This window comes from Anomalospiza imberbis, chromosome 1, assembly GCF_031753505.1.
Source record: "Anomalospiza imberbis isolate Cuckoo-Finch-1a 21T00152 chromosome 1, ASM3175350v1, whole genome shotgun sequence".
NCBI lineage: Eukaryota > Metazoa > Chordata > Aves > Passeriformes > Viduidae > Anomalospiza > Anomalospiza imberbis.
Window position 1 is genome coordinate 29,294,455 of NC_089681.1, and position 16,516 is coordinate 29,310,970.

At 46.8% G+C, this 16,516-nt stretch overlaps 1 protein-coding gene across 5 annotated transcripts in view; it reads left to right on the forward strand.

Annotated features, from left to right (window-relative positions):
- TPD52 (tumor protein D52) overlaps window positions 1–16,516 on the forward strand; it is a 126,864-nt gene that overhangs the window by 79,272 nt on the left and 31,076 nt on the right. For 2 of the 5 annotated variants that reach the window (XM_068186183.1, XM_068186194.1), the window contains exon 1: window positions 4,494–4,648. The exons of 2 other annotated variants lie outside the window; for them this stretch is intronic. In XM_068186183.1, coding sequence (XP_068042284.1) covers window positions 4,627–4,648 — 22 coding nt within the window. In that variant the 5' untranslated portion in view covers window positions 4,494–4,626. Of the gene's footprint in view, window positions 1–4,493; window positions 4,649–13,068; window positions 13,150–16,516 lie in introns of those variants that run through there. One more of the 5 variants, XM_068186215.1, reaches the window with a different exon arrangement.

Here is a 16,516-nt window from a genome sequence, read left to right on the forward strand (position 1 = left end):
GTGTATGTCCCTCTTTGGCTGCCAGGACTTTGATCCAGTTAAGTGCTTTCAGGGTTATGCTTGGTGCATCAGGCAATAATGTAGAGGGAGGGAATGTGCTTGCTTGTCTGTTTTCCTTCCCCTAATATCCCAGTGATATTCACCTGGCATATGGTAAATACAGATTTGTTACAGTTTTTATTTACCTGTTATACTGGTGTTCCTCTGCTAAGGAGGTTTTGAATTTTTACTTTGCAAGAGAGTGCCCAAGCCAGAGGTTATGAGGAAGGGGCCACGAGGTGAGCCAGAGAATGGTGTCTTAGCTACATCACAATGAGTATTTATAAATGTCCTTAGTAGAACACAGCTGAGCAATAAGGCTCTTCTCTCACTAAAATTGAATGTCACACTCTTTTGGTCCTGTAAACTTCTTTTATATGCACTGGAACCATTTCCATCGGAGGTTCCAAACACGATCCTAAACATGAACATTGGAGGCTCTGCCACACGATCCCGTGGCAGAGTACTTCCTCCTGAGCCTGGGACAGGTTTATGGGAGATAATGGCTTAATTCTCTGTCTAGAAGAGGTAGTTGAACAGAGGTTTAGCATAATAAAATCATTCCAGGCTTTGAAAGAAGCCAAGCCAATGGTGCTCTTTTACTGAATTTTGAAACAAAATGGAAATAAATTAGTCTTAAATGTATATTCTTCAATATACATTCACTCTGGCAGTATTAATTCTTTGGCACTTTGGCCTTTGTTCACTTCTGACTGCCTTGCCAGTTATTTTCAATAAACAGCTGATCTAGGGGGAATGCATTTTAAAACTGGGCTCCAACTCCACAGTGGGAGGCCAAGCCTATCAGTATGGCACAGTGCTGGGAAGGCTCCAGGGTCATGAGTGGGAAATTAAATGTGACATGCAGCCATAATGTCAGGTGTTTCTGTGTTTGTTGCTCTACTCATATTCCCTGGCAATAAACATCCCTTACACAGGACAGGCCCAATATCACTCAGGACAAAGTATTTTCAAGTCCTGTATTTAGGTGATTCAAATTTCTAATAGGCTTGCCTTCTATAGTATGGCTTGGGTTTGAAGGGACCTTAATGATCATCTAGTTCCAGCCCCACTAAAGCGGACAAGGACACCTTCCACTAGACCAGGTTGCTATACATGCATATGTTTGTTTTTATTTTTATAACTGATTGGAGGTAACAAGCAGTTGCATGCACTGAGCTCAGTACACCCCTAGTCCCATTGTCCTACACTTCTGTCCTTTTTTATAGACACAACGGGACCTTCAGGACAGATGCAGTCTTTTCTTCTCAGTTCATGTGTTTATGTTCTGTGACCATAACTGGAGCCTATAGGCAACATTCATACAACTTTTAGCAGGCTTCAGTTTGAGTAATAGATGCTTGTTACAATTCCAGCTCCTTGCTAGTCAGGGCAATGTGTAAAAAGGCAATGGTGTATTCATCATTGTATTTGGAGATGGTGGTTTTGACTGTGTCTCTTGCATCTAAAATTTTTCTGGGCAGGACAGCTGGGGACCTGCTTGGGACCTGGTATCACATGTAGCCCCATTGCTACTTTGAGAGGGCCACAGCTGTTGGAGAAATTGAACAGTACAGTATCCAGCAGGACTGGAAAGGGGCTATTTCTAAGCGTAGACACTGAGTTCAGCAAACTGGGAGCAAAACTGTGCATTCAGGCTGCACTTGCATTCATCTGGGTGGGTGGGGAGTGAATCAGCAGTGCTCTACTCTATTCAGACTCAGGTGGGATGGTGGGAGTGTCACTACCAGAGGTTACTGAATCAGCTCTCCAGGTAGTAGTCCTTTCCTGATGGCTAGCTCTTGTTTTTATGAATGTGCTAGTGAAATGTCCCTTTGTAGCGGTGCTTTTCGGGGGGGGGAACCCCCTGGGGGGTGTCCCCGGGGGGTGTCCCTGGGGGGCCCCCCAAGGCTGTGAGTTCGCTGGTGGCAGCAGGCAGGCAAGGAGACTCCACACGGCTTCTGAGGGTGCTCATTAGATGAGGTTTATTGGGGGCCCTACCCCCAGGAGGCAGCATGGTTTCTGAGGGAGGGGAGGGGGGGGAAGAGGAGTGAGGGGGGAAAGAGGAGGGGGAGAGAGGGGCTGAGAGAGCACCGGCCAGGAGAGCCGGCCAAGAGAGAGAGCGAACCATCCCCCAGGCACACTGAACAGGGAGATTCAAAGTGGGTGCAGAATAAGATTGGGCCAATGGGATTACAGACACAGGATACTGCAGGGGAGGATCACAGGCTGGGAATAAACCATACATTTTCGAGGGCTGAGACAGGGCATACCATTTAACTAAAATATAACACCACATCCCTTCCCCTACAAGAGGCAGTGAGATGCTAAAAGCTTCACTGCTCTGCAAGTTGGTTCTTGACAGGCATTTCAGAGCTGCCAGGCGTGCTGGTAGTGAAAAGTACCTGCAAAGTAGGGCAAATTTTATTGCTACTGATATTCTTCCACTGTGATTACAGATAATGTATCACATATCAGCTGGTCAGTGGGAAAGCTTGGGACTTCAAGTGGAGTACTGTGAGGGAAAAAAAATCTGGTTTTTTTTTTTAATAGAAGCAGATGAACCCTCTCAAATATCTATTTGAATTTATTTTTTGAAACCATCAGAAAACATATCTGATATATGTGGGATGAATTTGTGTTGAGTCGTATATCTGGGAAAAAATATAAACATGCAGGGTATATTCTGCTTGACTTCCTATTTTCATGGCATCACTCAAACAACCTCCTGCTACAACTATGCATATCCTAGAATATAAACATGCTTTCCTTTTCCCTAGCAAAAGCTCACATTCCTCAGCTGCCTTGTGGATCGAAAACTACCTGGATTTGCTGCCGCTGTTTGTTATCGAAAGCAAGGACATTCTGCTTTGGCACCTCATGACTCTCTATTGTGCTCTGCTTTAGCATGTGACTGTGCATGCTGAACACTGGGGACAATTTGGCTATTCACACAGCCCTGCCATGGAGGCCTTGCTGTTCATTCTGCACAAACATTGATCTTTTCAAACAATCAAATCCATAGATGTCAAGGCCAGGGATTTGAAAAGGGTGAAGCAAAGATTTATTTGGCACCTTAATATTCTCGGTAAGGCAGCCTGCTGGTCAAAATGCATAATGAAAACTTCTCTGCATTTAATGATATTTTAATAGAAAGAGCTGTGATTGCAGCTAGGGTTGCAGCTAGAACAGTTGTTGGTTTTCTCTTCAGCTGCTGAAGTCTCTTTAGGGCAGCCACAGCATTAGCTTGCCTAGTGTAAATGCTAGTGAGTCTTGCAGGGCAATCGCTAAAATGAGAATAAAATCACAGTTTAACTTCCATAATGCAGCACAATTTGTGTGGGTGGGTATATTTTGATATACAACCAGAAGGAAGATTCCACAGCCACACAAAGGTGCTGAGGCATGTCCAGAGAAGTGCAAAAGCTGGCGAAGGGTCTGGTGCACAAGTCTTGTGAGGAACGGCTGAGGAAGCTGGGGTTGTTCAGCCTGGAGAAAGGGAGGCTCAGGGGTGATCTGATCACTCTACAACCACCTGAAAGGAGGTTGTGGCCAGGTGGAAATCTGCCTCTTGTGCCAGGCAATCAGCAACAGGACAAGATGACACAGGTAAGCTATGCTTGGGGTGGTTTAGGTTGGACATTAGGAAGAACTTTTTCACTGAAAGGGGGATTAGATGTGGGAATGGGCTGCTCAGGGAGGTGATGGAGTCACCGTCCCTGGAGGTATTTAAGGAAAGATTGGATTTGACACTTAGTGCTATGGTCTAGTTGACAAGCTGGTGTTTGGTCATAGGTTGGACTCAGTGACCCCAGAGATCTTACCCAAGCGAACTGATTCTGAAAACTGGATCTCTTCGGTGGTAGCTCCCTCCTGCCCGTCGCACCAGCTGCGGGCAGCAGGTTGGTTGTGCCTCTCCGCACCGAGCCGGTGCCACGCGGTGTCAGCCAGCACAAGCCGAGGTGCAGCAGCACTGCAGAGCGAGGCGCTGCCCTGGAGCGAGGGTACAGCCGGTGCGGGTCTGAGCGAGGGGCTGGCTGGGGGCCGGCCCACCTGTGCGGGCCGTGCCGCGCTCACCTGTGCGGGCCGGCCCACCTGTGCGGGCCGTGCCGGGCTCACCTGTGCGGGCCGTGCCGGGCTCACCTGTGCGGGCCGGCTCACCTGTGCGGGCCGTGCCGCGCTCACCTGTGCGGGCCGGCTCACCTGTGCGGGCCGGCTCCCTGTGCGGGCCGTGCCGCGCTCACCTGTGCGGGCCGGCTCACCTGTGCGGGCCGTGCCGGGCTCACCTGTGCGGGCCGTGCCGCGCTCACCTGTGCGGGCCGTGCCGGGCTCACCTGTGCGGGCCGTGCCGCTCTCACCTGTGCGGGCCGTGCCGCTCTCACCTGTGCGGGCCGTGCCGCGCTCACCTGTGCGGGGCGGGGCGGGCGGTGCTCGCTCACCTGGGCGGGACGCGCCGCTGAGTGACGGGCGGCGGCCCCGCCCCGCGGGCACGGGCGGTGCCTCCGCTGCCACCCAGGCGGGGGCGGGCGTCGAGCCGAGCCGAGCCGGGGCGGCCGCGACGGACACCGGGACGGGCGCGGGGCCGCCATGGAGCCCCCGAGGGACCAAGGTAGGGCGGGGGGTGGGCGCTGCCGCTGCGCCCCGGGCGGCTGGCGGCGCTGGCGCGGCGGGGACGGCGGCGGCTCTCGCAGCCCTTCGCTGCTCGGCCCCGACCTGCCCTGCCCAGTTCAGCCCAGCCCTGCCGGGCCGGGCAGCGCTGGGGCCGGGGCGGTGCGGAAGGCGCTGCCCGCGGCCTGGGCAAGGCTGCGCCGGCCGTCGGCTCGGGAAATGCGGAACCGGGCGGCGGAGCACGGGGCGGCTGCCGGCCCCCCAGCCGCGGATGCACGGGCAGCGCATCCCGGCCTTCCCGCGGCGCCTCGCGGGTAGAATAAACTTTCTATTTTCACCCTGCAGTAAAAGTAAAGCTCTTCCATTATACGAGTGTGCAACTTTCGATTGACCGGCACTGTTCGCAGGGTTTGTTCCCTTTTAATTCTCTCCAGCCCGGCGTTGCTCCACAGCTGGCGGCTCAGTTTGGGCAGCTGTCCCGCGGCCCCTGAGCGGCAGCAGGGCTGGCGCCTCTGTGGCTCTGTGGTGCTTCACTGGTGTGCATTTTGCCTGAGAAGACTGGTGTCCTGGCTGCCGTGGCTGCAGCACTCTTCCTAAAACTTCATGGTTTATTGAGACCCAAAAACCTTGGGTCTTCTTGCCCGAGATAATGGTTGGTGCCCTGATGAAAACTGACATGAATGCAAGCAAAGCACGTTCTCTTGCTGTATAAGCTTATCCCACAGAGGTGTATTACATTTTTCCAGCCCATTCATGAATAGTTGGAGCCTTTTATATGGTGTGGTACTAAACGACACGCCAGCTGCTCTCCTGTAGACGAGGTAGGGCAGGCTGCGGTCACTACGTTACCTGCAGTAAACTAGCAGGGCTGCTTGGCTCAGCTCGGTGTCTGTGCCCTTGGGCTGGTTTCATTCAGGGTTTTCCTGCCTGGGATGGCGGGAAGCCGGCACTTGTGGCCCGTGGGATGTTGGAGGTGCAGGAGCTGCTGGGAACGCACTCCTTATTGTGCCATGGTCAAACTCTGTGCTCTGCCAGCTGAGCAGGCGCCAGCCTTGATTTGCTCCCAGGTAAGTGTTTTGAGGATTGTGTAGTACATCTGTACAATTAACAGTCCCTTCTGAGTTTCTCTGTACTTACAGAAAAGGTCAGGCTATCTCTGCCTGACCAGAAGGTAATCTGGTGAGGGGCTGAATCACCTCAGGGAGGTTCCTTTAACTATTTTGAAGTCCTGTGTCTGTCTTCAATATAAGTATAAATAAAAACAAACAAAAAAACCCCAACACCCCCCCCCCCCAAAAAAAAAAAAAAAGAAAGAAAACAACCCCCAAACCCTATTCTGGGGTACCAACAAACAAAATTGTGCCAGAAAATAGCACAACTGTCAGTCCCTTCAGAATTTTAATTCCAACTGCAGGAGCATTAAAACTGATTTCAGTATTTGTCTCAAAGTTCTTGAGGCTCTCCTGTAAAAAAGGTAAAGATCTTTATTGCAACTGCAGGGTCTTGAACAACTTCTGATGGGAAAAGAGAGTAAAATAACGTGATCTTTTGAAAAACTTTAGTGACAGTCCTGACACTTACCAGAGGCTTGTTTTGCTATTGCACTCATTTCTGTTATAAATTGCTTTGTATAAAGAGGGTGTTGCACCTCAGGGTGTTTACCAGAATAGTGTACCTAGTGTGATGTAAGGGACTGTTACAGAGCAAACGTGGTGCAACACCTTCTTCCTCTGCCTTCTTTTTTGAGTAATTATGGTGTTTTCTCTTCATGGTGAGGTGGACATCTGCAGGTACAGTGGGAAAATCTGGAATAGTCAACACACTTTTGCCAGTTAATTAAAGACTTCTAATACCCTGACAATTAGACTTCAAAGACCACCTTGCTTGCATTGGAGTCTGCTTAATGATACAATATTATTACTCACTAAAGCCAACATATATGGTTAAAGTCCAGGCCATCAGGTCCTGTCTCTGGTGCCAGCATAAACGTCCTGGATTACCACTTCCAAACAAAAATGAATTTGTTTAAAATTGCGAGTCAGAGGTTGCACTCTTTGTTGTTATGGTGACAGCTTTCTCAGATAGCTGTAGTTAGGAGGTAGGAAGAAAATCTAGGTTATGGTTAAGACTGCAGCCAAACTAGACAAGGCTAATGCTCCAGGTGTAGAACATGCTTAAGTCTCTTCTCTCTCTTGAGCAGTCAGGTTTGGTAGCAGTCCTTAAAATGTTGTTCCTAGCCTACCACCCGCAGCATCAGAATCACTGAGCAACTTTTCACTTGAAATGTTTTTATTGAAGGGATATTTGGACTGTCTGGATGGCTCCATGTGATTCTCAGTGCACTCCAACAGCTCTGGAAATAGGTCTCCAAGCTCTCTGAGTTTCTTGCTCTGTGATTAAAGGCACCAAAGCAGTAGTGTCAGCTCAAGCCAAATGTATATAATATTACCCTGAGATGAGGAGTTCCTTGTTCTGTTGCTTTGCTTTAACTTGTCATGAACAAAAATCTGATTCACTGTATGGACTTAGTTGCTGAATACATTAATAACTGCAGTTGTGCTTTCACAAAGATGCTGCTGTCCCCTCTTCCTCCCTACTCCCCCTCCGCCAAAAGAAAACAAAGCAACCAAACCACAACCACACCTGATTTTGCTTGCAAAAAGAGCCTCTCTCTGACTTGCTGCTGTTACTGTTGGTGCTGATACAGTTTACTAGTGGAAAAATAAGGATGACGTTTCCCCTACAGTGGAAGCAGTGTTCTGAGTGAGGAAATTGTGCCACTGAGCAGTCTCACAAACACATGCACCACAGCACAGTTATCTCGTAATGATCCGTCTCCAATGTTGTGTTCGGGGATTCCTCTTATGCTTCAGCAACACTTCACTTGTGTAATCTGGTGTCTTTCAAAATCTTCAGGCTTTTGTGGTACTTAAAAGGAGTCCCAAAACACTACATGTGATTTCTTGAGAGACTATATAAGGCTATCTTTTCCTGGAGCCTTGACTTGCACTTTTGGGTCTGACAGAATGGACTTTAATATTCTTTTTTGTGCCAAAAGAACTTGTTGCTGGCAGTAAGACAAGGTTTCCCCCATTATCTATTGGACAAAGCTGCACCTTTTCCTACTTCTTTATTTGTTTTCTTATCACTAGGTACTTGCAGTTCTGTATGATTTTTTTTTTTTTCACTTAATGTGCAATTGTGAAATCAAAGACTTGTAAGTAAATACAAGTGGACAGCTGTTGTAGGAACTCCAAAGAAAGAATTATTTCACTGAGCTGAGTGTCTGTAACAGTGACTTGAAGATGACAGAAATATCAGAAGACTTACATGCGTAGGTCCATTGGACAGCAGCAGGCTTTCATTCCTTTTGCAAGAAAAACTGTATTGGTGGGGAAAACCTTATTCTGACTCACGCTGAGGGTCCTGACTTGGTGGGGTGGCATTACAGAGTTATTTGATGGCATTGCTGTCGTCCTCTCTCAGCCAGTGCATGAATGAGGCACAGAAATGTGGGGGATCAGTGTGCTGTGTTGGAGGGACACTGGAGCAGCTGATGCACAGCTGTTGGGTGGGCATCTGGAGGCTGGAGCAGTGTCAGCTGTTCCTGCCTTCTGCAATGCTTGAGCATTGGAGGGTAACTTGAACTCTTCATTCATACTCACACCCACTTCAGTAGGAAATGGAGAAGGGGGCCAGCCCAGTCCTCCAAGTGTGGAAAGAATCTGTTGCTTGTGGTGTGCATGGATCCTTTTCCCTGTTCCCTACAAGGAACGCTGTCCCAAGCAGTCAGTACAGTCCTTCAATCCGGCAGAGTAAGGTCTACTCAGACCTTTTAGTGCAGGGAAAGCTTAGCTAAGGATCTATGTCCTTTGATCCTCCAATGAGGCCAAGCTGTAACTGCTCGGGGCTTTTAAAATCCGACATGAACCTGATGCAATTCCTTTTTATTGTTCCAGTTTCCTGCACTTTGAAGCAGCCCACCAGTTCCCCCTTTCTCCCACTGCGAATGCCCACCAAAGCAATGGGAGGCCTTGGAGGCTCAGGCTGACATTTCTGGCCTAGAATAAAGCACTGCAGCTTGGCTTTGTTTTAAGAATGTGCTGGTGGAGGCTGAGCAAGTGCCTTGCTCTGCTTGATCTGGATGCTTTGTGTGTAAAGTGGGAACAGCTGGTTTTCATGGCTGCCATATGTTAACACCTCTCCTGGCCTGGGCACGAGTGCTGTTGAGCTGCTATGAACTGTGCTTGGAGGCTGCAGAGCACAGCCCCTTCCATCTGCAGGGGCTCTCAGTAACCATATACCGCACTACTCTGCCTTGGGAATGTTATCTCTATTCATTTTTATGTCATTTATATCTCTATTCATGCTCCTGTCTATCTTGTATGTACATTTTTTCCCCTTGTCTTCTACAGCTGCTGAATATAGCAGCCTTTGACTAACAACTTCTGCTTTGTGAGCCAGATGTCACTATAGTCCCAGGAGGAGCTGGGTGATAAAGGAAGTGGATGTTGGGGCTTCTGATGCTTTCTGCCATGCACTGACCCTGCTGGGTAGGGATATCCCAAAATCTGCTTTGGCTGACCAGAGTGTTGTAAAGGCTGCGAAGGCTTTGTCCTGTTTCTTCAAAACTGTTTGCTCCTTTAACAGGAAGATGTCCTGGCAGGTTTTTTTTTTTTGGCAGGAAATCCCTAGCCAGTATAGAAAAGTCTTGCAGGAAAACAAGGGACTAGATTTGCCATGTAAAATCAGTGAGCTTTTTGTGGATTGCTGATTCCTGAGGGTGCTGGACATTGCTGCAGGTAGGGGAGGATATGTGCTATATCTCTTCAAAAAGTGGTGTTTCCATGGCAGCAGATACAGTGCAGGTAGTGTTCTTGAAAGCCAACGTTTCTTGACCAATTTTCAAAAGAAAATAATCCAACCTCCTCCTTAATTTAATAGGAGAGAGCAGCAGTGTCATTTGCTGAGCCATACAGCAGACACCTGATGGGTGTGGGGTTTTTGTGCTTTTGCAAGATGCTGCCCTCCAGGTAGGAGAATGATCACCCCACTGTTTCCTCCATTGGAGTCTTTGTAATATGGGCACTTCTGATTTGAGATTTCCTGTATGGAGGAAGGGAGACGTTTACCCTTGTTCTTTTAATATCCTGCAGTGAGTAAGCAGAAAAATGTCAAACAAAGCGTGACTGAAAGGGAAAGCAAGCATTAAGCGAGATTAAGCACTAAATTGAAATGCTCTTGTTCAGCCAACACAGTCACTCTGTATCAGCTTCAATTTAAGTCTCCAGAGGCACAGCTTTCTTTCCTGTTGGAGGTGGAGAGTGTCTTCAAAATTACTCATGTTTGGGTGTGTTAGCCAGAGTGATTGGGAACCTTCACTGAAAAACCTTGTATTGGAGGACAGCTTTCTACTGCAAGTCTTCCCTTTTGAAAAGGGCCGCAGTAACAGACCAGCTACCCATAATTTTCTAATCTGGATCTCTCCTGAAGGTTCAGTGTCACTCCTGCCATTTCCTCTTACTTGTCTTCCTCCTTTTCCTCTGCCTCTGGTTAAAGGAGCAGAAGTGAAAGAATATATAGCTGTGTGTTGGCTTTGGCTGTTGGGCAGAATGATACCATGAGTCAGGCTAACTGGTCTGGAGTATCCTTGCCCTGCTATGAAAACACTTCTGGCAGAGGTATAGATGGCTGTATGGATTTTCTGCTAGTGCAAGTACAAGTACAGCTGCAGGAGTCTGCAGCCACTTGTCCCTGGATGGGGTAGGGGGAGCAGCACAGCAAATGCTGGTGTGTGGAAAAATGCTCATTGTGCTGTTACTTGCTTGTGAGCAGAAAGGGTTGGATTGATGCTGTCTAGAGAGAAACCAGAACTATTGCTGTGGTGTGAATGCTGTCACTGAAAGAGGCAGCTTTCCTGTTTTGCAAGCTGACTTCTCTATTCCAGAGTGTGAGAGCAGAGCAATAAGTGTCCTTGGATGCTGACTGACAGTGGAGTGGCCCAGGAAATGCTGCCTTGGCCAAGCATGGAATGCTCCCTTTTCTGCGGAACTGAGGTCTGTAGGTACATGCTGTGACACATGTGGTTTGGAGTGACAGGTTCTGAATGGCCCCTCTCCTGCTTGTAGCCTCCCAGCAGAACAACAAATGTGTACTGTGCTTAAAAACTTCATAGATAAAGAGAAAGCACACTTTGTGTGTGTGCATGGAAAGAAAACCTGTTTATTGTTAGTGTGATTCAAATTTTAGCAGTCTAATTCAATAATTCGTTTAGAAAAAGACTATTATGCACATGAAATCTTAGTAATAATAAAGCTAACATACAAACTTAGGTTCTGCACCTTTTATTGGTGGTTTACTCATCCTCCCCCTGGCTTCTGAGGCTGGTAGTATCATTTTGGTGGTGGCAAGGGTATTAGAGCACGTTATCATATTGTGACTCCTTTTCTGGGAGGACTAGAGTGGTGGTGGTTTCTTCCTCACTGTAGGATCCACTGGAATCCTTCTGTTATATTTGCTGTTTACACATTGCTGTTTCTTTCATGGCTTTGCAAGCTCCATGTTTCATCAAATCTATTATATAAAGTGCCTTTTATATATGCTAGATATTATTCCTTTGTTCTGTGTTATCTCTAGAATAGTTTTGTCCAACTGCACATCTCCACAGGTGACTGGTGACTTTCTTACAGCCATGGGATCTCCATTGTCAACCCTGTGCTCCCTTACTTGTAGCATGCCTATATTCTCACATTCTGTCTCTCTACTCTGAGACGCACCAAGTAAAACAAACCCTCAGGCAAATTAAGAAGGGTAGAGACAGAGCAAGTCTGACAAGTCTCTAGTCTTGGGGCCTTGCAAGCCTGGCTCAAAGCTTATGTCCTGCCACTAGCAATGCCTGTGTTGTACTGTGCAGTAATAAAGAGGCTGGGGAGCACCTGCAGCTTGCTGGGGGTGGTGGGTTAGGGAAGCAGAGGCAGAAGAACAGGTATTTTTGCTGTTTAGCTTTCCCTTGTCTAGCAGCTAGAGGGAAGTGGTGCTTCATCCCCCTAACCCCTGGGATGAAAAGATGTGCCAAGGGAGGCAATCTGGGCTGGAGTTGGTATTTTCAGACAGGTACTCCTCCTGTGCTTTGCTAGGATTGGACTCCATGTATGGCAGTGATGTTGGTTCATGAGAAAAAACTCAAAAAGGTTGAAAACAAAGCTTTGTAAGTAATGTTTTTTAAATGCTCCTTAGCCTGGCAAAGCTGTGTATTTCAGTTATGAGCATTGGGAATGTTGCTTGTGTCTGTTTTGCATTGTTTAATTTTTTTGCCTAAAGTATTTTAATTAAACTACTAGCAAGGATCCCCAGATGAGCAAGAAGTGATCTTACTTATGTCTCTTTGTCTGTTCTCTGCCTAAATGTGTATCATATCATGACATTAGAAAGTCTTGATTATTTTGATCAGGATAGCAGAATTTGAAAGAAACACCCCTTATGCTTCTACTCTAGTCATCTCTGTCTGATGTTCATTGCAGTGTTCTACAGCAATCCAGTCCCTGGGAATAACATATAGTAGTGGACATTTGCAGCTGCTGCCAGGACAGGCTGCCTTTGAAGAAGGCCATGAACTCGCATTTTTTGATACCCTGTAGTCCCTGCAGGAGTACATCAGAGTCCTGATGTGTCCCTTGCTTTTTCTCACACAGGTTCCCAGGAATGGAGCTGTACAAGGACTTGTCTATAAGCATCTTTAAAGAAGCTGTCCTTTAAGTAGGAACCAGTACTTCCTACTCAGAAGAAGGGTTGGGGTTATGAAATGGGCACAGCTCCCGCTGGCTAGAGTGCGCCTTTCTCTTTAGTGTCTGATTTCTCTTTTACTGTTATGCAGAAGAGAAGTCCCTTCAGCACATCTCAAAAGTGTTTTGCCTACATCTGAGCAGTCTTGAAAAGCAGGGTGAAGGCAGAGCAGAAAGGCCCCAGATCAATCACTGTTTTTAACCTGCTGACTGCTGAGAGTTGCTTTGATTACTGCTGGCAGAGGTTAGTTCTGTGCCTGCACACACACAGGCCTTGGTGTACGTGAGTGGATCACACGCCGCTCTGCAGGCTGTTTCCATAGCACCAAAAAAATCTGCGCCAGGCAGTCCCTGAAGAGGCTTTGCTGAGCAGCTGACGTGCATTCAGGGATGAGGAGCATCAGAAGTAGTACCAGCCTAGGCATGGGGTGGGAATGGAGCCTGATTTAAATATTGACTTTCCTGTTGCCAGATGTCACTGTCTTGGCAGAAGGAAAACAGGCTGTTTTACTGCAATGTGCTTTGCTTTGAGCTATGAGCTCTTAAAAGCACCATTCATGCTCTGTTTCGTCTCCTCAGCAAGCTACTTGTAAATGTTGTGTTCCAAAACTTTTTTTTTTTTTTTTTTTTTTCCTACAAGGAGTTTGTTCTTGAGTAAAAGGAAAGACCTGAAATGACTTCTTGTCTTTCTCTTAAGACTGCTCTGGTGCCTGCATAGCGGGTATATTTTACCTTCTTGTGCTCTGAGTTGTGACAAGTCTTTTTGTCTGTTGCCTGGGCAGACTCTATAGGTGCTGTGCAGCTCTGGTATCCCAAGTATGTCATGGATGAGTCCACCTGCTGTGTTCAGAGCATTGCCATGGGGTCTGTCACCACCTCTGGAGACACTTGAAGGAACAGGGAAGAGAAGTTCCTGCAGAGGACCCCAAAGAGAATTGTCTTGGACATCTGAAGAAGATCTCAACCCCAGCTTGCCGTTGTCTGAAATGGCAAATGGTGCTATGCTGCTGTTTGCCAAGCAGGTGTTCACCCCTGATCTTCTTGTTGAGCAAGACTGAGCACATTGTGGGTCTGGCTCCCTACTTCTTCCAGGGCTCAGGCCACAGTTGAATCCCTGCACAGTATCTTTTTCCACCAGCTCCTGGTTCAGGGTGTGTGGGGACCTCAGCCCCTAGCTTGTTGGGTGGATCGTGTGAGTTATGGAAGTTGTTGTTTATGTACTTTAACTGCCAAAAACTCTACTGCACTTCTAGCTGGCTGGTACTGTCATATGATTTAAGTGCAGTAATTTGGAAGGAGGGGAAGACTCTGAAACATTACTGTTATTTTCTCCAATAAAGCAGTCATTAACTGCAGTAAAGATGTATTTTAGATACCCACTCTAAACCTCCTTGCCTGAAAACTCTGATGAAGGAATAAACAGTTGCTGCTACCATTTAAAAAACTGTTTATAGCAATCAGTCTTAAATACTTGCCTTCCTAAAATACATTTGAATTTCTTAGTGCACTTCTTGTAAATTATGGGGTACAAGAGAGACACCTGTCTGTACTTTGTGAACTGCTACTTGAGCTTTATATATCGATCTTGTTAACACTTGATGTAGCAGAACTAGTGTGGACACTAAGCAGGTAGTAGTATGCTTCTTGGGAAAAGTGAAATGCAGTGACTGAATGTCTCTTTTTGAATATAGTCTTGATTTTTAGATGCAAACAAATTTTGTTTTCCTGACCTTCAGTTTAATCTTTAAGTACTCAGTTAACTTATTTGTTTTTGTTTTTCTGGACGAATCTCTGATTAGTGTAGGGGGAAGAATTCGGTTTTGGACTGTGGTGTCTTCAACAGTTGGCTTTTTCCAAAGAAATCAGTATACTGCAAATACATTCTTGATTATTCATTTCCAGCAGTGCTGACATTCAATATAAACTTGTTTAATTCTGTTTAATATCAAGGGAGGAAAAAGCCAGCAGCTCACCAGGCGCGTAATAAGGGCCAGAGAGGTGCTGCATGTATTGCAGGACGTGGCCTCTGTGTGCTGGGCTGCACGAACTGCCCACTGATTGGGTTGGTTGGACAATACAGAACACTTCTGTAAAGAAGCAGGAGTTTCATGTTTTTGCTGGTGTATGTATGGGGATCCTTCAGGTTCAAATGTGGTTTTGAGCACTTGGTTTTAACAGTCCAGCAATCCTGCAGGGAAGGTGGTTGGTGCTCTCATAGCACAGCTGCAATGGTAGGTGAGCCGTCTGCCTAATGCTCCCCTCTGGGTGCATTGCTTAAAACACCAACTTCTGAGCTGCAAGTTGTTCACACTTTAAAGTGTGCAATTTGTTCCTGTAAATTATTCTGGGTTGAGGCAACCTGCAGTATATCAGTACAGGCCGGGGAATGAAGGGATTGAGAGCAGCAGTGCAGAGAGGGACTTAGGCTGGTGCTGGTGTATGAAAAGCTGGACATGAGTCAACGATGTGCACTTGCAGCCCAGAAAGCCATAACACATCCTGGGCCTTATCAAAAGCAACAGTGGCCAGCTGGTCAAGGAGGGTGATTCTGCCCCTCTTCTTGGATCCCGTGGGAACCCACGTGGAGTATTGTGTCCAGTTCTGTAGTCTCTAGAACAGGACCTGTTGGACCTGTTGAAGCAGGTTCAAAGGAGGGCCATAAAAATCACTGGAGGGATGGAACACCTATTATATGAGGAAAGGCTGGGAGAAATGAGCTTATTCAGCATGGAGAAAAGAAGGTTCCAGGGAAATCTTACTGCACCCTTTCAGTAGTTAAAGGGGGCTTATAAGAAAGATGGTGACAGATTTTTTAGCAGCACCTGTTGTGATAGGACAAGGGGTAGTGGTTTCAAACTGAAGGAAGGTAGCTTCAGATTAGATAGAGAGAATTTTTTTGTAATGAGGGTGGTGAAACACTGGAACAGGTTGCCCAGAGAGGTGGTGGATGCTTGATTCCTCAAAACATTGGAGATTTTTAGTGGTCCAATGGAAACACTGGATGGGGCTCTGAGCAACCTGATCTAGTTTAAGATGTCCCTAGCAGGGGAACTGGAGCTCCCTTCCAACCCAAACCATTCTATGGTAAAACACAGATACTGACCAAATCTTTAACTGGGAAACTTACACCACCCTTGAAGGGTATTTGGGGCATCCTGCTTTGCTACCTTTGTGTGTGAATTTCATATGAACATGAATACTGTGGTTCATGAGCAGCAGTGAGCAGGGCTAATTAGTTTCTGCACATTTCTGAACAGTAGCAAGTGAAACCTGTGGGAGTTGCTGCTTTGAAGCTGAGTGGTTTCGATTGGCTTCTGTGCCTGTCACTGTGCAGGTTTTTTGGCATGACAGATTTTTGGAGATTGCATAAGAAGGAAAAAAACTTGAGTGTCAACAGAATCAGCAGAGTGACGTGCTGAGTACTTCCTCTGTGGTAGGGAAGTGTTTTTGGGATAAATGGCAAAAGGGAGAGCTTTACTGGAGTGAATGTACAGACTTTCATTTTGTGTTAGCACACTGATACATGAAGTCTTTCTTTAGTATGCTTTTGTTTCTTATTTACAATTCGAGACCAATCTTCACCTTGGTGAATCCTAGAAATGTACTTCCCTCCGATCCCCTATTAAGAGTATTTTCCTATTCAAAAGTAACTTTTGAGAAAGTGAAAATGTGAGAAGAGGGATAGAAAAGTCAAAGCAAGACCTCTGTGTTTTGTCAAGAGGAGCTGAGAAGACTTTTTAATATTTTTAGGAGTGAAGACTGATGAATTAAGGATAGAGCAAGTGCCAAGTAAAATAACTTCTCTAGTCTTCCTGTTCCAAGGTAATATTACTGGAGAGGCCTTGTTTCCTTGTCATGCAAGGTGGTACCAGCAGTGTTTCTGAGGGATGTGATGACTTCTTAGTAATGGTGCTGTATCACAGCTCCCTGCTACTGGGCACATTGTTGATTGACAGCTGAGGACTAGCAGTATGCAAGGCAGTGTTTCGACTTCCACCTCTTCAATATCCTGGTCAAGTTTTTACCAGAATGAAAAATTGTGGATTGCATTATTCATAGCTATTAAGGCTCTGAGTTATTCTGGGTGG